The sequence below is a fragment of the Choristoneura fumiferana genome, chromosome 18 (genome assembly GCF_025370935.1).
Source record: "Choristoneura fumiferana chromosome 18, NRCan_CFum_1, whole genome shotgun sequence".
NCBI classification, from domain to species: Eukaryota; Metazoa; Arthropoda; class Insecta; order Lepidoptera; family Tortricidae; genus Choristoneura; species Choristoneura fumiferana.
In genome coordinates, this window is record NC_133489.1 from 12,458,977 (window position 1) to 12,486,454 (window position 27,478).

At 35.3% G+C, this 27,478-nt stretch overlaps 2 protein-coding genes and 1 long non-coding RNA gene across 5 annotated transcripts; 1 reads left to right on the forward strand and 2 right to left on the reverse strand.

The window, feature by feature from the left end:
* Window positions 1-1,080: 1,080 nt before the first annotated feature.
* Ctu2 (Cytosolic thiouridylase subunit 2) lies at window positions 1,081-8,870 on the reverse strand. Of its 2 annotated transcripts, none has more exons than XM_074101340.1 (4): window positions 8,381-8,870; window positions 8,104-8,294; window positions 4,535-4,807; window positions 1,081-1,411 (listed from the first exon to the last, which is right to left on the reverse strand). In XM_074101340.1, exons 1-4 carry the CDS (start codon window positions 8,643-8,645, stop codon window positions 1,163-1,165), a joined length of 978 nt encoding a protein of 325 aa, XP_073957441.1. In that variant the 5' UTR covers window positions 8,646-8,870; the 3' UTR covers window positions 1,081-1,162. The 2 variants fall into 2 exon arrangements, with proteins under 2 accessions (XP_073957441.1, XP_073957440.1); XM_074101339.1 differs by having other exon boundaries at window positions 7,939-8,294; window positions 8,381-8,866.
* On the forward strand, window positions 1,428-4,623 carry LOC141437819 (uncharacterized). Its single transcript, XR_012452426.1, has 2 exons — window positions 1,428-3,644; window positions 3,733-4,623. It is a non-coding gene; the product is annotated as an uncharacterized lncRNA (long non-coding RNA).
* Window positions 8,871-11,641: 2,771 nt separating the features above from the next.
* Window positions 11,642-19,847, reverse strand: eEF1delta (elongation factor 1-delta). 2 transcript variants are annotated; one of them, XM_074100998.1, is made up of 7 exons: window positions 19,723-19,847; window positions 19,349-19,438; window positions 19,091-19,177; window positions 18,709-18,900; window positions 18,062-18,197; window positions 17,117-17,358; window positions 11,642-11,727 (listed from the first exon to the last, which is right to left on the reverse strand). In XM_074100998.1, the coding sequence occupies exons 2-7, from the start codon at window positions 19,433-19,435 to the stop codon at window positions 11,689-11,691; spliced, it is 783 nt and encodes a 260-aa protein (XP_073957099.1). In that variant the 5' UTR covers window positions 19,436-19,438; window positions 19,723-19,847; the 3' UTR covers window positions 11,642-11,688. The 2 variants fall into 2 exon arrangements, with proteins under 2 accessions (XP_073957099.1, XP_073957100.1); XM_074100999.1 differs by lacking the exon at window positions 19,091-19,177 and having other exon boundaries at window positions 19,723-19,819.
* Window positions 19,848-27,478: the final 7,631 nt, after the last annotated feature.

The following is a 27,478-nucleotide window of genomic DNA, read 5'->3' on the forward strand; positions in this document are numbered from 1 at the left end:
ATAGGTCTCACTATACTGTGTATGATTGGGTTTACTAAATAAGAGAAGGTGACTAAGACCTCCCTGCTAACCTCCCTAATATCATGGAGATAATCGTGTATTGGATGCACAGACCTACGACGATAGGGTGCAACAAATGCAGATTGTTCCCAAATCCAGCATAGCATATAGCATTGGTATAATTTACTGGCCTGGTACCTATTATACTGTATAGGCTATACAGAGAAGGGATCACAAACTATAAAGAGAACTAACGTTGAAGGGATGAAGGAATGGAAGTAGGTTAACCCTTTACCAGGCGAAGGGATATATTCCTCCCACATCTTATATCGGTTACCGTAGTCAGGTTTTAGCTCCAAACCTCCTACAAAATATTTTGTCGATCCCTGAAAATAGTATTTTATTATCATCATTCACAACACGCTTCTAAATCGCGTAATATATCTTTGGCAGCCGTTTAGATTCACTTGAACTCTAATTTCAGTAAACTACGGCGAAATTGGAACACTTTTCTCAATTTCTACGAAACAGAAGTACATAGATCGAACAATTTTTTGATATTTTATAGATTTTAAGTGTTGAAAGGTAATGTAATCTTAAACATTGCTAAATATTCATGCATTTTTGTGTATGACCACAATTAGGATGTGGGTTGACATTATCCCATGGCCCGGTAAATTGTCTTGTCGTGTGATAAAAACTCGCGTAAGTAATATAAAACTGTTTTTGTGTTCAACCTAGAGCGAATTCATGTACCTAGCTGTAAAAATCTCCTTTTAAAGATTTTCCCTGAAGAATAAGATGTGGGAAGAATATATCCCTTCGCCTGATCAAGAATATAATAAGACAAAATCGAGTATGACAGTTAATTACTTAGACAGGCGATGGGATAACCGTAACCCACATTTTTATTTCTGGTTTAAAGGAACATCTCTGACTTTCGTAAATACATTTTTTACAAGGCGTTAAATACGGTTGTAACAGTATATAAAGTACGTATGAAGACACGCTAGTTCTGAGGGGCCTGATAAAGGGTTAATGAACTCGTGTTTGGTTTGACACAAAACAAAAAAAAAACAATTTTAAGTTTACGTTTTATTTCATTTCAATATTAAAATTACCTATGTCAAAAACAAAAGTCGTCATAGAACAGTGAAAAGCATCAACTCTGTAATGTTTTTTGGATGTAACATGGTAACTTACAATGGTCCATTTCTAAGTAATTTCTACTACAACCATAACAAAGGCGTTCATTAATGAACGGAAACATAGACTTCATTGATTCCTGATCACCCAGATTTTCAAGCTTGTCATTATTGCTGTGTATATTGTTGGATCTTTCCGAAACCATTTTTGAGAAGTTTGTTGCATCTAGGGCTGTTAACTTGTTATTTTTCATTCTTAGGTCACACTGAAAAAAAAAAAAAAAAAATTACATTGATTGTAAAATTGTCTATCCCTTTCGAACCCAGCCGATACAATTGTAGGGGTAATTACATTTGAATTTGAATTTGACATGGATTGTACATAAGGTCCACTGTCATAACTCTTACATTTGAATTTTGAACTTGACATGTTTGTACTGTACATAAAGTCAATTTTCGTAACTCTTTTCATACTCGGCTGGGTTCGAAAGGGCTATATGTACAGCCATAGCGTCAAAATATAATGTATCCTTAAACCTTTTGGTTAGTGGCATAAGGATACTTATCATTTGAAACTTAACGGTAAAACTTGCACACGTTTATAATAAAACAACGAAACTAATTAAAATTGTGTTAACTTAATGTACATGAACATGAAGGTATTTTTAGTCCATTCGTGTTAAAAATACCGAAAACGTGTGTTAAATCAGCAGGGCGAAATTCGTAACTCCAAGTTCGTGTCGCGCGGTCCCTCTGAAACTTATACTATTTAATACGAGCGAGAGGGACGATACGATACGAACTTCGAGTTTGGTAGTAGCCCTGCAGTAATCAAACCTTAAATTAAACGGCAGTGCTTGATGCACCGTTTCATTTTACTCAAAAAAAGTTGCTGCTGGCGGTCTAATCTAAACATAATATGAAAGTATATTTTAGTTGCAGCCTGAATATGACTGGCGTAAAATATTTAATTTAACCTATCAGATTTTTATAATGTATTAATAAAATTCAAAGCACAATTAAGCGAAGCAACGCAATATGCATGTAACTTTACACCAGACTCGTTTAGTGATGGGACCTAATGGATCTCGACTAGTACCGATATAGTACTATAATTAATTAATAAGTAACGAACATTCTTGCAAACTCCACTCCATTTAGCCTTACTTACGTGGCAAATAATAAGGGCTCGGAATTTTGCGTGCGACTATTGAATTGACGGGTTGTAGGGAGAGAGCATCGGTTTTTATCGATGTTATCGACAAATCAATATTTTTTTTAAATTAAATAAAACCTCAAACTTTACGATGATAGGTACTCGTACGTACTTTTTCAACAGTCATTGATGAAAAAAGTTCAAAATATTGGAAAGTTTAATCCGTTCAAATTGCTTTATTGGAATCACTATAATTACGAACACCTACCTTTATATTTTATTACTTGAGAAAAGATCCCTCTGAGACTACTTAACGTTAGGTAGCTTGTTTGCTTACCCTTTGATAAAATAAAAGATAAAATATTATTTTGTATTCCTTCAGTTCTTACCGTAGCCAATTTAAAGTATTTTATTATAATAATATTCCAAGCAACTATATTTAAAATTATATATTAAAGTTGCAACATAAATTAAAAAAAAAACTATCGATTTGTCGATAACATCGATAAAAAGCGGTGCTCCCTCCCTACTATCTGTCAATAGCCGCACGCAAAATTCCGGGCCCTACAAATAATATTCCAAGCTAGAATTTCACTAATATTCTCATCAAAATTAGCGTAATAATCGGATTAATGATGACATTAATTATGATTAAGATTTTAAATTATTAGTTTTATCGACTCAAGTTTCGACACTTCACTCACTCACTCTCTAATCTGTGATATTGACAGCTGCCACTCAACCATATTTGATACTACCTAAACGGGACCGAGCGCGAGCACTTGCAGCTGAGAAGCGTGCAGTACGAGATAGCTAGTACCATGGACGTACGTAATACCTAAACGAGAGCAAGTACTCTGAAAATATGTATTTACGAAAATGAACCATATTACAAGGTGAGAAAGTATCTTTCTCTGTTGCGCCTTACACAGGGGCTCATCTACGGCGAGAGGGATAGCAATAACGGAGGACTTGTGTCTCGTTCTTTAATCTTGCCAGCCTAAAAAAATGCTTCTGATCAAAAAATTTTGACTCGAAAAAACTCAGTGGAAATTGTGTTTTAATGTTATTTAACAGTTTTAAGTTATCGTATTATAATTTTCTTCAATTCCGTTGTAGAAATTCTTCATTAAATTATAAAAGATATATTTTTGTCTAGTCTACTTTTTTATTTCTCATATGGTAACCCTGATGTAACGTCATAGCGGCATTATTTTAATATGTCTTCCGCACTTTTGTTAATAACAATTGTAAGAAATACTAACAATTAAAATGGTAAAAAAGTGTTGCATTTACACTTGTCCAAGTGAATCATATAGTGTTTGCAATATATCGTTCCACATGTAAGTTAAAAATAAAATTATTTTAAATCTGACAACTATGTTGACCATGAATTCTTGTAGTGTCCTTACGGTTGTACTATTATTACAGTTTCCCGAAAAATGAAGAAGTGCGACAAAAATGGCTCTGCAATGTACACGTGAAGCCAAAAATTACTAAAAATTCAGTCGTATGCAGTTGGCACTTTGAACCTTCCTGCTTTTATTTTGGTAATTCTCGTCGTTTGTTAAGAGCCAACTTATCCATGGTGGGCGGTATGTTCAACGCGGCATTGCTAGTTTATTAAGTTGTTGAAGACAATTTATATTTTATTTAGTTTACTTCTCAATAGATGTCGCTATCTCATGTACAACTAGCTTTTGCCCGCGACTTCTTACGCGAATTTGTTGATATTGTAAAGATGGCATATTAATTCAATAGAAGCAATTTTATTAACCCATTGCTTACATACAAAAAAAAGACTTTCCGTTGTAGATGCCAAATAAAAATTTTTTGCCGCTGCACTTATTATTTCACATTAATACATCGATACCTTGTACTATTTACTATTTGTTTTATTTATTTCGTAATCCCTAAGAAAGTTTCCATAGCTAATGAAAAACTTCAGTGTTTATGAAAAACAATTAACAGGAAGATTGCAAGATTGAACTTCTCACATAATCCTATTGTCACCCTATTAGAAAGGGACCAATGACATTGGTATTAACTATCTCGTTCATCGTGCTTTTGAGCTGCAAGTGCTCAGTCCCGTTTAAGTAGTTCGTCCATGTCTAGTACCGATATGCCCTTTGTCCCTTTCAATAGGGTGACCATAACTAAGATTTTTGTGAGACAAGTTCAATCTTCCTGCTTATTGTTTATTAAAAACACTGAAGTTTGCCAGCCAACTTACTTCACACAAGACGCATTGCTGGTTTGTTTCTTCTCCAGCATCAGTTCCAATTTTATCTGCAGTTTTGCAAATGGTTGATATTGTGGCTTGAAAGCTGTCCTGTAATTCAGTGACAAATGTTCCAATCACAGACTGCAAGCTGTTTTCTTTAACATCTATCTGATCTATAGGGTTTAAATTATTGATTTTTATATAATATATAAGCTCCTCTTTGCTGATGTCTTTCATGGGTCGCAATATTTTGACTTTCCCATCTCTTGCATCACAGAAACTCTGAAATTAGACAATATTCTTAGGTAATAGATGAGCACAAATAATAATAGGTACCTATATATAAAAGATAACTGATGCTCCATTATACATATTGACGGTTGAAAGGAGAAACTGACTAAGCAACATTTTCTAAAATAAAGTATTTCGACTCTAACAAAAATTTCGTTATTATGTTAATCATATTAGCTATGTACGTTAATTTATGTTAATTATGTTACGTATTTGTTGCTAAAATAATGAATGGCTTAAGACATCCTCGAATTAGGCAAAAAGTTAAATTTCTTTTAATAATATTTAAACACTAGCTCCAAAACTTTACAGTTTACTGGTTCAAAAATATTTTGACAAGTATATTCTTTTAATTTTTTACTAAGAATAAGCATGCATTTCACAAATATTTCATGAATAAATATCGGTAGACTGCTTGTAACATGCCGAAATACAAAGAATATTCAAACGATATAAAACAGGCTGTTGCGGCGGCGCTCAAAAAGGGCAAGTCGCAAACTGAAGTTTCACGAACTTTTGGAGTATCCCGACAGCTTATTAGCGTTTGAAATAAATTGTTTGAGGCTCGAAAGAATGTCCTTAACAAGCCTAAAAGCGGTCGTCATGGAAAATGACTTCAACAACTGATCGGGTAGTCAAAAGCTTTCCACAGAAGATCCGCGAAAATCTGCAGAGGCGATCAAAGACGAATAAAAATAAAAATTTCAACAAATATATTCATGTTTCCGCTGTTAAACGACGCCTGAGAGAGCAAGGATTATATGGCCGACTCCCGTCTAAAAAGTCTGATATTTCGGGAAAGAATAAGACGGCGAGATTAGCGTTCGCAATTCGTCACAACTCGTGGACAAGTACTGCAGGGCTACTACGAAACTCTAACTCGAAGTTCGTATTACCGTCCCTCTCGCTCTCGTATTAAATAGTATAAGTATCAGAGGGACCGCACGTCCGCACGACACGAACTTCGAGTTTCGCGTTTCGTAGTAGCTAGCCTGATTGGTCAAAAAATGTATGGAGCAACGAGAGTAAGTTTAATTTAATGTCATCGGATGGCATCAAGTACGTGGGACGTCCACACATTAAACGACACGATGTAAGATACCAAGTACCCACGTCAAGCATGGTGGTGGCAATGTGATGTTTTGGGAATGCTTTTCTCGCCACGGAGTCGGCCCCCTCGTTAGAATTGATGGGATAATGCAGGGGTCGCCAAACTACGGCCCGCGATAGGATCCGATTTTATAAAGCTACAAGTAACTAGTAATTAGTTTTATAAGACCCGCCACTGACGGTAATTGGTCATACTCATGAACATAATCAAAACCAAGCTGAAGACTTGGTCTACTTAACTAATGTAAAAGTGACATGGTATTACTCCCATGACCAGCCAAAGTCTTGGCCCGCACGAATTTATATTAAGCGCAGTGTGGCTCTTGAGTCAAAAAGTTTGAAGGCCCCTGGGATAATGGATCGATTTGTGTACGAAAATATACTCAATAGACATCATGATACCTTATGCTATGCTAAAGAAAATATGCCACCTCGCTGGGTTTTTCAGCACGATAATGACCCCAAACCTAAATCCAAACATATCCAGGCGTTCTTAAAGTGTAAAAAGGTAAAGATTTTTGAGTGGCCCAGACAAAATTCAGATCTAAATCCCATTGAACACTTGTGGGAAGAGCTGGATCGCAGAGTAAGATGCAGAAATTCCTTTAGCTAGGCTTTTTTTCAAGCACAAGTCAGAGTGGGCGAACAGACCTTATGAAACAATACAAAAGTTAGTTGTAGTACTCTATGCTATGCCAACTCGATGTGCCGCTGTAAGGAACGCTAGGGGCTTTGTAATTAAGTATTAAGCAAATAGTTCATTTTAACAAATCACCAGCTCAGCAAGGTCATTGATTGTAAACGTCAAATTATATTTGAATGGTCTGAACTGAATAGTAGAAGCTACGATCGAAACGAACACACTCACACAGACGCGCGTTCTACACGGCCTCTGTGCCCTTAGCGTAAGTTTTCGGTTACAAAATACGTCTCGATCGCGTTCGCGTTAAAATCTCAATTTGTATGGAAACACGAACAGCGCCTCTAGCGGAACGTTTGCGATGTTCGTGTTTCCATACAAATAGTCGCGCGAACAGAGCGGCGGCGCGCAGCGCGCGTGTTGCAGCAGCCGCTGAGTCGCGTTGCTCCGAAGACGAAGGGCTACTGATTAGCCCGAAACATGTCGAGCTAAACTCGATTTAAGAAGTGAGTTATCCGGGTCAATATATTTAATATGAGTGAGTCTCACGGTAGTTTCATGTTCATAATTACTGTATAAATAAAAATTAAAAAAGATTTTTATTTGTCAAAATACTCTGATTGCTAGTATTGCTACTGTATGTATATATACATGTTTGGAATCTGTAAATTTCTCTCTGTCGTTTGTTTTCACAAAAATGTTGCTTTAATGCTTAGTAAATTTCTCCTTTACACCCTTGATGGGCAAATTTTTTATTTTCTTGTCGATATCTTTCTTTTCTCAGATTTCAATACAATTTGGTGAATTGGTAAAGTTGCTTATTCTGACTATGGTAAGTCCAATTTCACACTATGTCCTACAATTTTTTCCATTGAGTTACACAAAATGGTTAGACCCAATTTTTTTTCACCTGAATATATAAGTTGGTGACATTGAACGACGATGCAAGGTGGCTAATGTAATAATTAATATAACTTTAGATGGGATATTATGCGGGACGCGAGCCGTATTAACCTTGAAAAAATGTATGAAAACAGGTCTAAAATTGCAGGGAGAGGCGTAAGATGGTGGGTTCTACTGTATTATAAATGTGAAAGTTGCTTAGTGTGTGTGTGTGTGTGTGTGTGTGTGTGTGTGTGTGTATATTTGTTACTCAAACATGCTAAAACTTCTGAACAAATTTAGATGAAATTTGGTACATAGATAGCTGAACATTTGGAATAACATATAGGCTTCTTTTTATCCTCACATTCCTACAGGGTTGGGATAAATTCTTGAAATAGTCAAGAAATTTTCCAATCCATCTGCCGGATGTAATGGTTATGTGTGCAAAGCTGCTGGTAAAGTCTGGTCAAAATATGTCTATACTTACAACATCATCTTGAACCTGTGCGCCACGGCCTACTGTAAGGTTGGACAGCAAATTAATTGCCAAAGTGGCTGTCGTTTCAGCTGTAAAGATAAAATGACATTGCAGCTGTTCTGCAATTCTTATAGACAAATGCCTTCTTATCTTTACAACAAAATCATTTCTTACTGTAGCTGTCATGCTGCCCAGCATAGCCTGCAGTTCTGCCTCATAGTTGTTTGCTGGAATACTATTAGGTTCTGGTAAATTGGTACTATTCGAAACATATTCTGACATATGAATCATAAAGACTTCAAAGTCGTATTGTTTGCACTGTCTTACAACAGTATTTGCAATTTGCTCAGAATTTTTGTTATTATCTGAAAAGAAGTATAAGTACATAAAAAATATGAAATTGTTGTAAATATTAAAGAAGCATTTGGCTGAGTAAGTTATTGTTACATACCAATTAAATGCAAGAAGAAAGGAGTCATGCGCAGTTTTTTATGATTACTTATAGTAATCCCATTGTAAATCATGTCCAGTAGTACTGTAGAACTCCTACCGCCAGATAAACAAACAAGGACTTTTTCATGTGGTGATATTGCTCTATTTTTACCAATACAGGCTCGAAATTTATGATTAATGTTAGTTATAAAACAATTTCCACAATAATAGTCCTTGCGTCTTAGAACTACTGTTCCTGAGATATCGCATTTTTTGCAATTCATTGTTTTATTTAAAACTATAGTAGGTTTTAGAGAAATTTAAAATTGAATATGCCTCGTAACATATTCGGTTATAAACACTCGTGGTCTGTTAGTGAGTGTACGTGTTGTGTAACCTATAATAAATGTCATTCCATTTCACCAAAATAATTCACTATCTCAAAATTTATACAATTTTAATTTTCAGTTTACAGTGTAAATTTTATGGAAATAAGGATATTCTATTCTTGTGAATTATATTGATTATAGAATATCGTAGTATAAATCGTATATCGTATATCTTATCGTATCGTATATCGTAGTATAAAAAATTGTAATGATATTGAAGCAAGGAAAGAGACGTAAATAGTGAGGTAAGTAAGTGTAGTGTACCAGACCTCTATTTAATAAAAGTTACATTACAAGTGCTACACTACAATTTTACGTAATTGTTCAGTTTCTGTTATGAATGTACATCACTAGAAAAGAGACACAGCACTATTGCCGCCTTATTGGAACTGTCAACATCTAACTGACGCCGCTACTATGTGTGATCTGCAATTAACAATTTGTAAAAATATACTTTAAGGCCGCCATTGAGGGAATAATAATAATAATAAAAATATACTTATTAGTCGAAATAAAACAATTCCAATGTGATTGAACATTAATTTTATTCTTCTTCGCGCTGCTTCACCCAACAGTTTCTCATACAAAAAAGTGATAATTACGTAGAATTGTAGCACTTGTAACTTTTATTAAATGGGGCCCAGATTATTAGACCACGATACGATTAATACGATTATTATTAGGCAGAGTAGGCAACTGAGGGGCTACTACGAAACTCGCAAATCGAAGTTCGTATCGCACCGTCCCTTTCACTCGCGCATTAAATTACATAAGCGTCAGCGGGACGGCAATACACGAAGTTCGAGTTTTGCTCTTCGTGGTATAGGGCCTGCAGCAGGGCTACTACAAAACTCGAAACTCGAATTTTTAGCCCTGCAGGGCTACTACGAAACTCGAAGTTCGTGTCGTGCGGTCCCTCTGACAACTATTTAATACGAGAGCGAGAGGGACGGTACGTACGATACGAACTTAAGAGTTTCGTAGTAGCCTTGCTGCCCTAGTCGAAGGAGGGCCTCATTCCATCGGCTAGGGCCTTGCACTAGGTTTGCAAGGTGTTATGGTCGGTATTATCCGGGTCGGTAAATAGTGTCACCTATTATATCAGTGAGCACAATGTATTTGATATTTTATCGAATTTCGTATGGTTTAAATTAATCTTCCTATAGACTTAAAAAGCCCTTTTAATTGTATCAAATATTCATCGATTATGTAATATAATATCTTAGCTCTAAAAAAAATATTGTTTCGGTATTTCCATGTCTGTATTATCCGGGCCGGGAAAGAGTGTCACCCAATCCTACTAATGTTATAAATGCGAAAGTTTGTGTGAGTATATGTTTGTTACTCCTTTGACGGATTTCGATGAAATTTGTTATGAAGATAGCTGGATATTTGGAATAACGCAATAGGCTACTTTTTATTCCGATATTCCCATGGTATTGGGATAAAATCTCAAAATCTTATCCGCTGGATATAGTCATGAAATTTGGCTGTGTTGTTTATATATAATGCAACACCAAAAGAGACCACGGTATATTTTTTGGGAGTTCCTACGAGAATTTTGTAAAATCCCGAAATTCTATGGATCTAAATATTTAAAGCCGGGGTAAATACTAGTGTTTCATTAAGTGCCAATTTGATTAATCCAGCCCTGCCCGTGATTCCGTCTGTGAAGAATTTGTTTATCTCTATCCCGCGGCTACTATAATTTTCTGGGATAAAAAGTACTATGGTATGTGCAATCCTGGATGTCACATAGATGGATGAACTTTGGCACACAGTCAAATTTATAAGTCGAGCAGTTATTGCGCGCGCGATAGAGTAACAAATATTCACAGTTTTATAAACATTCCCAATTTAGGATTAAAAATGAATAATAATTATACTCATTCCAATAAGTGCCAGTCAATGGGAATACCATCCCAGCCTATTTAAGCCCCACTACTGGGCACAGGCCTCCTCTCAGAATGAGAGGGCTTGGGCCGTAGTTCTCACGCGGGGTAGTCAATGGGAATATTCAAACTGAGACATAGATGCACAGAAAAACCAGAAAAAAAGACCAGCACTGGGAATCGAACCTAGGTCCTCAGCAATCCGTGCTGCGTGCTATAACCGCTTGTAGCGACATCTCTTGTCTGGGTGAGCGGTTAGTTCCGAAAGAGTTTGACGTCTGTCGACGAAACATAGATGTCGCTAGTGCTGCTCCTTATGTAGCATAGTAGAAATAAGCAACCTGAGATATGTACGCATAGGAAAAATTGGTGTCTAGATTCCTGTCCAGCAGTGGTGTAGGGGTTATAGCACGCAGCACGGATTGCTGCACCTGGGTTCGATTGCCAGTGCTGGTCTCTTTTTCTGGTTTTTCTGTGCATAAATGTATCAGTTTATAGTTTCGATATGGTTTCACGGGATACCCGTAAAAGTAACAAATTTGGAGTTGCAATAAAAAATACAAAAAGACTCCAAAAAAACTAATCGTAGTCATGGGAATATAGGCTGGTAATCACGATGGCGAATCTTTAATTTATTACGCCTTTCCAATGCAATTTGGACGTAGGAGTGATAACTTATGGTAGTCGCGGTGGACGGCATCACACGTCACTATTGGAGTAGGCAAACGATTTTCGGTTGATTGGTCGGATTCCCCCGTGGTCTAGTTGGTGGGATACCATGGCGCATAAACCCACTGGTGTTGCGGTTTGAATCGCGTCCGGCGATTCGAAAATCTTTTTCACTTACATTATTATTAATTATCGATCCAATAAGTTTAAAGAAAAAATAAACTATCATGCGTTAGACCACGTCCCTCAAGTTCGCCAATGCTGGCCCAACATGTACTGACGGGAAGTCCGCTACCAGGCCCAGGCCCAGTAGGTAAAAAATAAATTGAATATGAAAGATATTATTTTATTATTTTAACTTTAGGAAACATAAGTTGTTACACCTTGTTGAATGCTGCTATATCAACGCTTTGAACCTGAAAAGACAAAAAACCCAGTTCAGTTATTGCTTGGTAATAGTAGATTTGGTTTGGTAATATTTAATGTTTTCATACTATTGGAACGCATGGAACGTGGCCTCAGCAGGGCTACTACGAAACTCGAAGTTCGTGTCGTACCGTCCCTCTCGCTCTCGTATTAAATAGTATAAGTGACAAAGAGACCGCACGAACCGAACTTCGAGTTTCGAGTTTCGTAGTAGCCGAGCTGATCGCGTTTAATTTGCGCACTCGGATGCGACGCGAAACGCGAGAGTTTTACGATCTGAACTAGTTAACGTCCTGCTGCCCAGTTGGTCTAAGATCCGAACTTGAAAAAATCTGCACTGGTCTGATAATCAAATGAAATGTATTTTATAATAAATTTTGTGTATTAGAAAATATATTAGAAAAGAGTGCTAAAAAAATCCTGGACATGCTATTTCTAATTATTAAAAAATATATATTAAAAAATCCTGGACAAGCTATTTTTAATTATTTAAAATATATATATATATTTTTGTTGCAACATCGAGGTCATAAGAATATTGTATACTGACTTAAGGTATAAAACTTATAGTATAGAATGTGCAGACGATGGGTGTGCTATTGTTTACCTGGACGAACTACTGGGATGCCAGGTATAAACAGGTATGTCAATACCAGTTACTTTCACTTATTGGACAATAGAACAAATTTTTATTTTTTTTATTTATTTCATTTATTTCATACACGAGCAACTATCATTACAGGTTATGATATACCTAATGCAATAGTGCCTAAATTATAATTTTACACTTTGTCAATAATTTACTTATTCTAAAACATAACATAATACATGCATAATTACTTTTAATAATTCAGTCATGGTTACTATAGAGGCCGGGAAATAGGGTGTTGCCGGCCTCGCATCCCTATCCGGCCTCGCGTAAGGTTCCGGCCGAGGCTTGTATAGTACTTGTCTCAAACATTACATGAAATTAAATAAAAAAAAACAAGAAATGAAGCTGGCGGGACGCTAGTCTGGTCGCCCTGTTGTGTGCGCGTGTCGCGCTGGCTGCAGGCGGTGGTGCGGGGCGTGGGCCGCGTGCGTGTCGCAGAGCGCGCGTTGAAACAAAAGACGGTCGCATTCGCATTGTCGGCCAGCGGCCTGCAATGTTGTATGAAATCTCTTTGCAGGCCGCTAAAGTGACCGCGCGCAGGCAGGCGAGTCACACAGCGCCTGCAGCGCGATACTTCTCAGTCTATTATTTGTAACACAACGTCAATATTTCATGTCATGTTTGAGAATAGTTATTTATGATACAAGTGCGGAAAGTAGGCAATTCCCAACGAGTGGCGGAGAACTTGAAACACGAGCGAAGCGAGTGTTTTGAGCCGGCACGAGTTGGGAATTTCCTACTTTTGACACGTATATCATACAACGTTTTACAATGCATTAAGCGAGGAAAAAAATCGAGGCAGTGACTACATCATTTATTTGCCATACTCCTTTTACTACAGTAGCAGGCAGTAGATATACATACCGATATGCACGCCAAACCAAAATCGTTAACGTATACACTTTATTAAACCAACTTTCATAAAAATCATTGACTCAGAAGATTAGAACAGCTACATCTACTAATGATAGGTAAAGGAGACTTTGTTTTAGTATCGTGATTTTTTATGATTAATTATTAGCCCTTTTTGCTTGACATTTTCCACACTTATATTGGCTAGTCCTTATCTCCTGCACGCTCCTATAATGCTAAATATCAGTGCAACCCGTGAATAAATCCGTGTAATAGTTAATTATCATCAAGTATATGTATTATGTATCTAATCTACCAGCTGTTACAAAAAGTTACCGTAAATCTGAGATTTTTTAGCTTTGGAACTGTAAATTAATCAAAATTGGTTCACTAATTCTAATAGATAAAAGCAAATAAATAAGAATAAGACATACCGGTAGATGTTATAATATCCATGTGTGTAGAAGTAGATTATTCTATGAATTTAAGATGTTTATTAACTTAGTTATGTATATTATAGTTCACGTATTTTGTTCAGCATTGAGTTTGTCACTGACAATATGTGCTTCGTGAAGGACGTAAGGCGGCGTAAAGTCAGATATAAATTCATCATTTAAACTCTTCATTTTAATTTACTCATCAAAAATTAATTCACCGGACTGAACTTATGGACATTACTTTGGCGGGGTTTCATGACAGGCGCGAACGGGTAACCATGATTGGTTCGTGCTACGTCGTGCGCGCGCACTGAAAGCTTATTGGTTAACTTTCGAGTGCGCGCGCTTGACGTCGCACGGTCCGAATTGGACTCAAGAATTTATTTCCTTTTTTTTCATAACTTTAGACGGAATTAAAATACGAGTTTACATGAAAAAAAAATTAACGTTCTCTTTTCTGTCGCGATTAATCTGTATTATCTTATCAGTAATAAATATTCAGTTGGTTGCATCAAACGTTTTTTTATTTGTTCAAAGCCTAACTATAACGACTCTTTAGACTTATTTTTTTTAACAATAGTTTGGACATAATTTGGCAATTTAAAAAGTTACTTTACCGCACAAGTGCGGTAAGTAAAATCCATACATCTTTACTGCACACTTGTGGATGCGTGCAGGAATCACTAATTTTCTATGGATATGTTGACCCACGTCAAGAGGCACTTTCCGAGCACGTGCATTGTAAAATCACTTTTCACTTTGGTTGTGTAGTAGTGTGCGTTGCCATAAGCTTGCGTTGATATAAAATTTGTTCTATTATCCTATAAGTGAAAGTAACTGGCATGTAGATGCCTGTTCTGTATACCTGTTTATAGCTAGCAATTCAGTAGTTTGTCCAGGTAAACAATAGCAAACCCAACACTCTTATTGGTTTTATACTTTATCAGTACAAAATTTACTTATTATCTCGATGTTGCAACAAAAAACATTTGCTTAAAAATAATTAAAAAATAGCCTGTCCAGGATTTTTTTAGCAAACCCATTTCTAATATAATATTTTCTAATGTACAATTTTTTTTATAAAATACATTTTATTCTATTATCAGACTGGATTTTTTCAAGTCGGTTCTTCTACTGAGTGTCCTATATATGTGTTACTAGCTTTTGCCCGCGACTTCGTCCGCGTGGAATAGTAACTTTGGAAAGTATTTAAGTTATTTAGGGTACCTATTCTGCCAATAATAGAACATAGAAAATTCTACGGTTTACTGAAAAATAACCTATTTTAATACATTGCTTTAATCTAAACATTTTTTTTTTTGTTTTTTCATTCTTTGGTAAAACATAAATATTTTGTGGGTAGCCACATTTTAGCAAAACGACGTGTATTCTACCCTGCCAACACAAAAGGACTAATTCTTCATAGTGAACTCTTGACATCTTACGTCCTTTATTGTAAGTTAGGGAAGGTAGGATTATAATTAAGACGGCATTCTTACTAAGCATAGCTACACATGTTTCCGATAAATATACTTGTAGTAAACTTGTTTGGACGAACTTTCATACCCATATTTTCAAGTATGAAAAATGACGAAATGTGAAAAGAGCCGGAACAAATGTTTTTTAGGGTTCCGTACCTACCTCAAAAGGAACTTTGCTGTCCGTCCGTCCGTCTGTCTGTCAAGACCCTTTATCCCGTAAACGCGCGGAGTATGTGTCGAGTTGAAATTAAAAACCTAAACTCAGGTCAATAGTCCCGGAAGCTGTGAGAAAATTGAACTTCTAAGTTAACGCAATCAAATGCTAGTCATTAAAAAGGTGTTTCCATACAAATCGCCTTGACAGAAAAAGTTATAGGGTACTTCCGGCTGTCCTAGAAACTTGGAATTTTGTATAAAAGTAGCTTTATTAGCATTTTTTTTCTTTTATAGCAAAATAAATAAGAAAAATCTGAAAATCATAATTTTTCATGTCTGACTGTCTATGTCAATAAGCCATCTAAAATGACCCCACATTGCGTACATTTTGCTTATGAGCTTAAAATAGGCTCTGCTTGCACTGAATATTCATAAATACCTACGTACGGAACCCTTAATGCGCGAGTCCAAGTCGAATTTAACCGATTTTTTTTAGTTCTTATCGAATACCTAAACACAAAGATTCATCGATTTATCTGTGATAATGACAACGTTCCATATAAATTTTCATCCCCTATTTCATCCCCTCGCAGGTAAAATTTTCAAAAACGCTTGAACAAATATATATCTATTTATTTTTTATAAGTGCCCAAATGCCAACTTTCATAAAGAACCATCGATTTATCTTCGACAATGACGACCTTCATATAAACTTTCATCCCCTATTTCACCCCCACACAGGAAGAATTAAAAAACGCGGGAACAAATATCTATTTATCTCTTATCACGTGCCCAAATGCCAAGTTTCATAAAGAACCATCGATTTATCTTCGACAATGACGATCTTTATATAAACTTTCATCCCCTATTTCACCCCTTCATAGGAAGAATTAAAAGAAAACGCGTGAACAAATGTCTATTTATCTCTTAATCACGTGCCGAAATGGCAAGTTTAATAAAGATTCATCGATTTATCTTCGATAATGACGACCTTCCATTTGAATTTTCATCCCCTATTTCATCCCCTCACAGGTCGAATTTTTAAAAAAGCTCAAACAAATATCGACTTATTTCTTATTAAGTGCCTAAATGCCAAGTTTCATGGTTTTATCTTCGACAGCGACGAACTTCCACCATATAAACTTTCATCCCCTATTTCAACCCCTTAAAGCGTTTTTTTCGCGATAAAAGATAGCCTATGTTCTTTCCCAAGGTCTATTCTATCTCTGTACCAAATTTCATCCAAATCGGTTCAGCGGTTTTGGCGTGAAAGCGTAACAGACAGACAGACAGACAGACAGACAGACAGAGTTACTTTCGCATTTATAATATTAGTATGGAAGTATGGATTGTAATGTGACATAAATCTCTTACATGCTTGACATAGCTTCATGTTCATAGAAGAAAAATTTTACTTGCAGGTGGCAGGAGGATAGCAATTTCAACAATTTCCGTTGGCTTATTCTGTTTATCCACCCTAAAACAACCACCCTAAGGTGGATACTCGGAAACGCGTGTCCATCTATCCACCCTATTGACAGGAAGTTCCACCCTAAGGGTGGATAGACGGACACGCATTTCCAAGTATCCACCTTAGGGTGGCTGTTTTAGGGTTGATAGACAGACGCGCATTTCCGAGTATCCACCTTAGGGTGGCTGTTTTAGGGTGGATAAGAGAAATTATTTAACATATTATATTCTCTCGTCTTGTCTCATATCTACCTACATTTCATTCTGACCTCTACAACTGCCATAAATTATACAAGGTGAAATTTTGATTTTCCATATATTATGTACTTACAAAATCTTCAACTTTTTCAATTTCTTCAGTGAGCCAGTCCACAGAGACCTTGTCGTCTTCAACAACACAAGAAATCTGCAGTTTATGGATTCCATATGCCAGAGGTACTAATTTGGAGGCACCCCACAATAGGCCGTCTGTGTTGACAGCTCGCACTGACTGTTCCAAAGCTGCCATGTCTGTCTCATCATCCCAAGGCTTTACATCTAGGATGATGTTGGATTTAGCAATTAAGACCGGTTCTAGAAAGAAATATAACAAAATTATTACAAAACTTGATTGAAAAAAAAAACACTTGTTATAACTTTCCTAATTAATGGATGGTTGACAGTATCATTTTAGTTATTTTTCTTATCCAATAAATGGTAAAAATAGCCCTAAACATGAATTGCAACATATTTTTTTTGGATTTCAAAGTACACATTTCAATGCATACTTTACTTTTTGTAATGATTTTTTAAATAATTCTTGAATCAGGTGTTACTTCATCCATATCAATGAATTGAAACCAAAATTGTGACAACCCACGCAAATGTTCGGAAATAAAAGGCTATTATTATTTTATTATTGTATATTAATATCTGCAGTAGCATTTGTGGACACAGCTGGTGATTGAGCCTTACCACTAATATGTAGCCGTTTCATTCTATGGTCAATTTAAATATTATAATATTGCTAATTTCTAAATGTCTTATTTATCATCATCATCATCATCCTAGTCCCACACACACACACTGCCCGGCACAGGCCTCCCTCAGAATAAGAGCAGTTTGGGAACTTCACAGACACCATTGAATTTATGTTAGAACCTAGTTGTTTAGTTTGAGTTGAGGCCATAGGCCAAACCAATAGGCCACCATGGCTTTTTATGAGGCTGCATTATTATGTTTTAAGAAAATTTAGTGACCAAAATATATTTAGACAGCAATTAATTTGCATACATACTCTTGGATTTCTTTGCATTGTATGCTGACAGACGCTCCTCTCTTATTCTAGCTGCCTCTGCACTTTCCTCTTCATCATCAGATCCAAACAGGTCCACTCCATCATCAGAGTCCTGAGTGTCTTGTTTTGGAGCAGGCTGAAAGAAATTACTACATTATTTTAACCCCTACGGAGATGTCAAATTTCTTATCCTATTCTCTAATAGTCATACAGTCAAGGGCATACCGCATAAATATATGTTTGTTACCAAGACAACAAAAATATCTATACACCTTTATGCCACTGACCATAAGAACAAAGGCATAATTGCATAAAAATAGAAAAATTAATTAGTTAATTTCCAGAAAGTGAAATTATGGCCTTGTTCTACTAATGTTATGAAGTATTGTAAGGATGAAAAGCTTGAACTTTGTCTATAATACACGAAAATGGGTTCTCTGTTGTTTTGGTGAAATATTTTTCCCAAATGTTTAATATTGGATTTGGAACTTTCATAAAACAAACCTCGCCTAACCTACTATGTTCTGTATACCATAAGAAAATACACTGAGAAAATTTTTTAGTTTCAGAGAAATTTGAGTTTGGAAAAATAAAACAGTGGCAATAATATTTCTACAAAGAGGTAGAATACTATGAAAAGGACTTACCTTAGGGGCTTCAGTCTTGGCTTTGCCAGCACCAGAGCTTTCTAAGACTTCAACACGTGCCTGCAGGCTGATGACAAGCTTCCGTAGATCATCCATAGTTTTCTTCAGTTCAGAGTTTTCTTTCTCTAAGCTGTTCACTTTATTGCTCAGCTCTGTGTTGGGAACTGCGGCTAGGGTAGCAACACTATCCATCTAGAATAATTAAAAATTTTAGTTAGCATCTTAAAAAGATTACAAGTATTAAAATTTCTATAAAAATCTAATAAGAACTTTTATTTCATTGTTAGTTTATTTGTATCACTTGCATTCTACAATTATCAATTTTTTAAATACTATATAACTACAATATATCAATAATGTGTGGATTTAAAATTTTACTCACACATTCTAAGGAGTTTTTGATATGTTGCCTTGCTTTTGCCACTTCATTAGCCAAAGAAGACTGAGTTGATGCAAGTGGAACTCGAACCTACAACATTATATTTTATTTGTTAAAGAAAATAAATAATGGATAAAAACAGGTAAAAACGACAAACTAACTGGATTATAGGGAACAAGGGACATGATAAAGTCATCTCAAGACAGATCTGTAACATCATTGTCTGCACTTTGAACTGAAATAATAAATGTTAGTACTGACCTTTGACAAGGACTCATAATAATCTCGTTCTGCGTCATGGTAAATGGTCTTGTCTAACCAAATTTTTTCGTGTATTAAGGCCGACATTGTCTAGAAAATAAAAACAAGCAGGAATCAAAAATAGACACTATTACTACTACCAATAAAATAAGAATTATAGGTAGTACTTTTAAGAGCAAATGAAATAGTTAGTTAGTTTCGATAGTTTGATAGTTTCGAAATGTATTAGGTCTAAATTTGGATTTCATTATTTTTTTCTCTATTAAGTAAAATAAGTTCGAAAATCAAAATTTAAGGTTATAGTTATCAAGTTACTGTCTCTACCAAATATAGAGAAAATAAAAATAGTTTTATCAGCCGTAAATAAGATTTACCAATGTTTAGCGGAATAAATAGCACAGAAGCACCAAAAAACTGAAGAAACAGAAATAAAAGTTCCTAAAGAACCACGAACGTAACGCACTATTCGTCGGTTTTTCGAAAAAGAATGTTGTGTCCGCTTTTCCCGTCCACGACGACAACTCAAATGTCAAAAAAATGTTGCTACACTATAAAAACGTTCGTTTACTTCGTATTGGTTTGGTGCATTTTTACAGATTTAGATTTCTTAATAATACGCTTGTTGCCCTGGATATTTAATAAATAATAATATTAAAATAATCAAGGTTGAAACCATTATTATTAATTATTTTTCTTTGTTTCTTGCGCTCAAATGAACTAAATGGGCATACCTACTCCTGCAGGGCTACTACGAAATTCGAAGTTCGTATCGTACCTTATACTTATTTAATACTAAAGTGAAAGAGACGGTACGATGCGAACTTCGATTTTCGAATTTCGTAGTAGCCCTGCTGATTGGCTTGCTGTATCTAATTCTACTGCTATTTTGAAACGGGAACTACCTAAGTATAATTTCAGTGGGACTCGAAATGAATAATAGTAAATCGTAACTGATGACTAACTCCACAGAGGTTGATATAGAAATGGATGGCACTAAGTTCGAATATAGGACAAATCATCTCTCCTAGCGACATAATGTCTAAGGAAATAAATAAAAGAATAGATAGCCAATGGATGGAAGAAATATTGGTCCCTAAAGGAGATCATGAAAAATAAAGAACTAAACATACACATCAAAAAGAAAACATTCAACACCCGCATCCTGCCATGTTTAACTTATGGATCCGAGACCTGGTCACTTACAGAGCACCATCGTGAAAAACTGGTAAAGTGCCAATGGGCAATGGAAAGAAGTATGTTAGGACTAAAGTTAAGCGACAAAATTAAAAGTACAGAAATAAGATAGAAAACTAAAGCGTCAGACATTCTCACCACCATCCTCAAATGATCAAATGGAGCTGGACGGGACACATGCTGAGATGTAAACAAAATAAGTGGAGCAAACAGGTCATACTGTGGTACCTTAGGGACAGCACCAGAAAAAGAGGACGCCCAATAAGGAGATGGGTGGACGATATCCGTTTGACCATGGGGCGGTGGGGCCACAGTGGACCAGAGTTGCGGATGACAGAGCAGAGTGGAGATTGTTGGAGGAGGCCTATGCCAGAAGGCACACCGATTTAAGGGATATTCTATAAATATTTGATAAAAGTGTTAAATCGGAAATAAATGGCTTTATTATTAATTATTATTAATATTATTATTATTTACATATAAATTCAGTCACTTAGTTTAGATGTGCCACTAATCGACAATACCCTAGTTATAATATCTGTCCCTAAGAAATATATTAGTCATCATATTAATCAAAACGTCTCCAAGTATGAGTCACCAGAATAAGGTCTGTCGCCTAATAAATAGATCAGTTCCTTAATTAAATTTAATACTTCTACCTATTCTACTACGAGGAGTCAGTGCCGGTTTTAGCACTTCCAGCGCCCTGCGGCGACTTTTGCACCCCCCCACCCCCTTAGAGGCTTCGCTCAGTGACAGAGAGGATAAAAAGGGCACCCCTTTCAGTCCGGCGCCCTACCCTAAAGCCGCTACTCGGAGGAGTGTTAGGTAGAACTGTGACCCTCAGTGTGCGAGCCGAGCGAGCGAGGCGAGCGTGTCGCGGTAGCGGCCGGGGAAGTGCCAGCAGGGCTACTACGAAACTCGAAACTCGAAGTTCGTGTCGTGCGGTCCCTCTGACACTTATAATGTTTAATATGAGTGCGAGAGGGACGGTACGATACGAACTGTGAGTTTCGAGTTTCGTAGTAGTCTTGCAGTACCGACCATTTTTTGCTAATACTTACGGCATGAAACTTCGTTATTTTAAATTTATTCAGATAACCATCCATCATCATCCATCATCATCATCAGCATTATCCTCATCATCATCACCATCATACTACTTAATACGAAACGTAAGGCCAGACAAAGGGACAACCGCATGACTGCCGCATAATTTGGTAATTAAAATTATTTTGCAGTGATTAAAAATTATTTGTTAGGTAAACATTTTTATATATTGTTTGTTTTAATGACACTTACTCGTATTATTTGAAACTCAATATAATTTTGAATTAATATTTAGGTACGTTTTAATATTAATTGGTAATTCAATTTAGGTGACACAATATCTACGGTTTTAGGAACAAATATTATTTATTAGGTCACCGAAAATGCATTTATTAGGTGATCGATAAAATCATACACTTTTTAAATTGTTTGGATATGTCATTGGTTCATCAGAATATATTTATATTCAGCCAGCAATTGCCTACTTCCATGCCATGCATATTATTGCATACTAGCATTTACCCGCGGCTTTGCACGTGTAAATCATTAGATACAGCAGTTGAATTGAAATTCCGGGATTTTATTAAATTCTCGTGGGAATTCACTAAAATTACATCGTGGTTTTCATTGACGTTAAATTAAAACACCCATGCCAAATTTCATGACTCTAAACCCAGCGGTTATTAGTTCGAGATTTTATCCCTATGCCGTGGGAATATCGGGATAAAAAGTATCTTATGTTATACATAAACTAACTTTTTGCCAAATTTCATCCAAATCCGTTCCGCCGTTTCAGAGTGAAGAAGTAACAAACATACTTACTCACTCACAAACTTTCACATTTACGAGTATAATATTAGTAGGATTATGCATGCCATGCACATTAATAGTAGATTATGATTATTGTTTTTTTTGGAGTCTTTTTGTATTTTTTATAACAACATACATCATTACAGCACGGGGGGGGGGGGGGGGGTGAGCGTGCCGCGACCACGTGCAGCAGCAGGTCGTCGCGCGCGCAGCTCGTGGGGTAGACATACCTACCTAGTTAAGAGTTAATGCAGGTCATTCTCAATGGTTCTTGAACACATGATCGTCGTATCCTACGATAAGAGCCACAATTACAAAATGCTCACTTTTCAGGAGAAGCATTTTTGTGTTTCTTTCAAAATATAAGTAGCGAATTGATAATTTTGCAATTAAATAATGTGTATTAGGGTTCTAGGGTTCTGTTAAAACAAAATGTATGTTCTTAATGATACATTATGGATAGATTTTGTCCTTTAAATCCTTTTTCGTCGGACTAAATGAGTTTTAAAGGGCCATAAGCTACATTGTGCCTTTTATCGTCGAAAAATTCGAGGCCACAACTACCATTAGGACCAAATTGTAGTTGTTAAAATATTTGCGTTTCAACATTTTTTTAATTTTAGTATTTTTCTTGTAATACAGAAAGAAGTGGCAAATAAGAAAAATATTTTATTTTTATTTTCTAAGTTTTTTTAAATTATAAAGCGTAGGTACGTAGCCACAGTAATTCTCTAAAATAAAACAAATCCCATTTAAGGAAGCAAGTGAAACTAAAAAAAAATCATACTTAAAATAAATATTTTAACTTCTGAAACTCAAATATTCTCTACGCTCTTAATATAAAAATAAAATTGCACATTATTATTTACTCAGTCTTCAGTACTCAATGGGGATCTTTCCTTATTCTTTCTCATCGTCTGTATCACCCGCAGTAGCAACACCTCCTTTCTCATGAGGTAACGTTATAAAAAAAACATGAAATTCTTCAGGGTTTATTTTTTATTTTATTTTTTGATTGATACAAAGATATTTGTCTTTATTCACTTTTATAGGGTCCGTGCTTACTCTTGCAATATTTGTAACTACACTCCTTGTCCCTCTATTCACCTTTTATTATATAAGTCGTTATTGTTTTCTAGTCTTCGCGAAAATCGTACGTAACTAAGTATATTAATTGGTAATAGAGACCAAATATTGGACAGTGTAAGTTAAGAAAATAAAGATTTACTACATTTCTTTAAAGACAACGTTTCATTATTTATTAATGTGGTGAAAGATTTTTTTTGACATTCATAAGTGCTTGTTATAGCCTAAATTGAATAGAGATATTTTGACTTTGACTTTGAATATTTACAGACTGTTACCGACAACAATAGCGGGCTTGATGTTTAAGCAAACCAAGTTAATCGCAGCGCAGATTTTTGTCAGAGCTACAACACATAAATAGAAGATAAATTGATGAAGACTGAATTTTAAATAAAACTCAGATGCATTAAAAAGCAGTAGCCATCATTGTACAAATTAAACGAAAAAATAAAATGTTGGTGATATAATTTTGGAAACTTTCCCGGAGTCACACCGAAGTTTTGTCAACTTGAAAACCATCAACTTCTCGCTACTACCTATACCTACTGAATTATTTTTGCATAATGTCATCGTCGAAGAAAAAATTACGAATAATTTCTTCTCTCTGCATAACTATATCATCTAGAACTTCATCGGTTTCTTTTTGTTTTTCTACAAGGATAAAATTTTCATTCTGACACGGAATTGAGCTAAACTCCAAAATTGTCTTTTAATCATTGCACATTCTACATTTTCGCCAGTTTTTTCTTCGGTGTTGTCATCAGGCGAAAACAATTCAGCAGTAGCAGGAAGTTAAACGTTTTCAAGTTGACAAAAACTTCGGTGTTGCTCCTGGAAAGTTTTCAAAATTATATCACCAATATTTTTTTTCGTTTTATTTAAAATTCGGTCTTCATCAATTTGTCTTCTATGTATGTGTTGTAGCTCTGAAAAAAATCTGCAATTAATTTGGTTTGTTTCAACATCAAACCCGCTGTTGTTGTCGGTAACAGTCTGTAAATAATAAGAAATACTGAAACGATGTCTTTAAAAAAATATGCTTAGGTAATCTTTAATTTCTTAACTTAGGTACACTGTCTAAAATATGGTCCCGATTGTTAAACAAATAATCTAGATCTTGTTCTTTTTAGGTTCTACGTGAGACTTGTCGTTTTATTTTTTCTGTAAATAGTTAGAAATTAAAAAGCACAGGCAAAACATTATTAATAATAAAACAGTCACAGAAACCATACCGAATTTTATAAGAAACCATAAAAGAATAATATTCTAGCCTATTGGCCGACTGACAAGAAATTAGAAGGTAAATAGATATAATAATGCCAAAATATACAGCGAAAAAGGCCTCAAGTGCCATAAGAACCCAAAAATCAGACATGCAAAATCACACCTTCAAAATAATTATTGTTATCAAAAAGCAATTATGTTCGTTCTATGAAGCCGCAATGTTAGTAAACTACCCAAATATATCTTTAAAAAGCGAATATTTAAGCAATAATTCAACAAAACATAATTCGTACATAGAAAAAGGACACTACCGAAATTGTGGCCACACATTTGCTATACAAATAAAATTGAGCTATTACGCGATAGAAGACCGCAGTAGCCGTTCGGGCTTTATTCTAGGTAATATTAACCACTTCATTAAATTGTGTGAATTTCTTCATTAAACTATGTAAATATATAAATAAGTAACCTAAAAAAATAAATAATACAAAAGTAAACCTAAAATAAGTAATAAATAGAATCTGAATAACTAAAAAACTTTATAAATCAATTTCGCTAAATTTACTTGGTGTTTACTTCTTTTGTTCAGCGCCATCCTTTGTAACTATTTTCACTAGTGTAAGTCCTCGACGATTCGTTTTATGGTTTTCATTGTCAATTAACGAAAAAATAGATGATCTTACAAATGAAATAACCATTACGAATGCACGCCACTCTTCCGGCGCTGTCCGCCGAGTACCGCAGAAACGGCGCTTGCGCCCCCTCGTCGCACCCGCGTGTCTCCTTTTTGCACGGCGAATAAGGACAGCAGCGAATTTCTGGCTTTACTCCGCGTTAGAAGTGAGACATACGTAATTGTGGCTTTTTAAAAATATTTTTTTACTATTTAATAAAAAAATATTAAAATTATAATTTTAAGTTATAAACATGTATCTTGACGTGTAGAATTTAATTTTACAATAAAAACTAAAAGCCCCTATGGTGATAGTGGCTCTTATCGTAGGATACGACGTGATAGAGGCTTTAATATATGGATATAGATAAAATATTGTATGAAACTGTACGTAATTAGGCTTTAAAACACTCATGTGACCCTATTATGATAAACTCACACTCGTGTTTTAAGGACCCCTATTACGATACAGTTGCATAAAATACTATTACCTGATATTGGCTTTGAAAAAGTAAAAGTTGATATTATTATGTCGAACTGATTTAAAAGAAAGAAAATTATTAAGTATATGTTAATGTTTTCCTGACTAGTATCAGTTGCCCGCAACTTAGTCTCTGTCTCGAAACAACTTCACATGTCCCTCTTAATTATTATAGGACAAAAAGTATATGTATATATCGAATTATTGGTTCAGTACATACTTTAAGAGATTATCCCCCTACATAAAAACAAAAAGTTTAACTCTTTATTGCATTATTATAAAATTACTAATTATTATTGATATCTCTTTCTAACCAACTTGCGTGAGTGAAAGGCTGTGCATATAGGTGCTATATGTGATTACCCGCATAAAACTTCAAAGTTGGTAATCCAGAGTAAGCTCGGCTTGTGTTGTGCGGAGTAACCGTTCTCTCCGAGCTTCGCGGGTGCCGGGCGTCATTTCATAATCGATTCTTACGTAATCCAACCACTGCTTTCTACGGCGACTCAATATATTTTTAACTTCAAGAATTCCCAGCAGTTAAAGCTTAAAACAATTAATTAGCTCGAACAAAAGTTACGCAAATATGAATGAGTCTATATTTAAGTGTAATATTTTAAATATTTTTCTTAAAAGCTAAATTTTTGCATACAGAGAGTTGCTACTCTGTACTCGAATTCCATTACTCGTAGATTTTAAAATAATTTATAAGGCACTTACCTTGATCAAAAAACAAATACAAATAAAAGTTAAAATTGTATACATTTATATAAAATATAATTTTCACTTCTCATGGTCTTAAAATGTTACTTTAGTCTCTGCATATCGGGACCGGGACTAAAGCTCATTTTTATTCTTTAGGGATTACAGTATTTTTTTTTTAAATTTACGTTGGAAACCCCTAAACAGCCAACACGGTGTTTGTGAATGGAGGATATTTAGGGCATGGAAATAACCTCAAAATGACAACTGCAAAAATTAGAAAAAACACGATTTAATTTCGTGGAACACAAATAATGATTACGAATTCGAATCTATTCAATTATATTAAGGATTAATTAATTTTATTATGCATAGTCCAATTAGTTTTTTAATAGTTTTCAATTTTGAAACGGTTCGCTAAATATGCAAGCTTTTAAAGCGTCACTTCATAAACAATAAAAGAAAAGAAAAAACCGCGCAACAATTTTTTTTTGCTATTTGAATTTTGAACAGATGGCCTGTTCATTAGTCGAGCGTACGTTTTTAAATAGTAATATTATAATTTTGAACAGAACATTGTTTTTATTCCTCGCATTCAAAGTGAAAAGTAGTGTTTAACGCGAGACTACACAACCATAATGCCACTAACTATTGCCACCCTCGCTCTGCTCGTGTAGCTAAACATCTCGTATCATTATGGCTTGTTTTATTCCCTTGTTGAACAATCTACTATTTATTTATTTGTCATCCTGTAAAAATTTCGGAAAGTTCTAAAGAGAAGTTTCTCTTTGCACGCTAAAGAAGTCTCTAAAAGTTATATTTAATTAACCCTTAAAAAGGTAACCCGACTCGGCTGGGCAGCGTTCGGGTAGCTTCTTAAGAAATCTATCGGTTTGATAATAAAATGCGT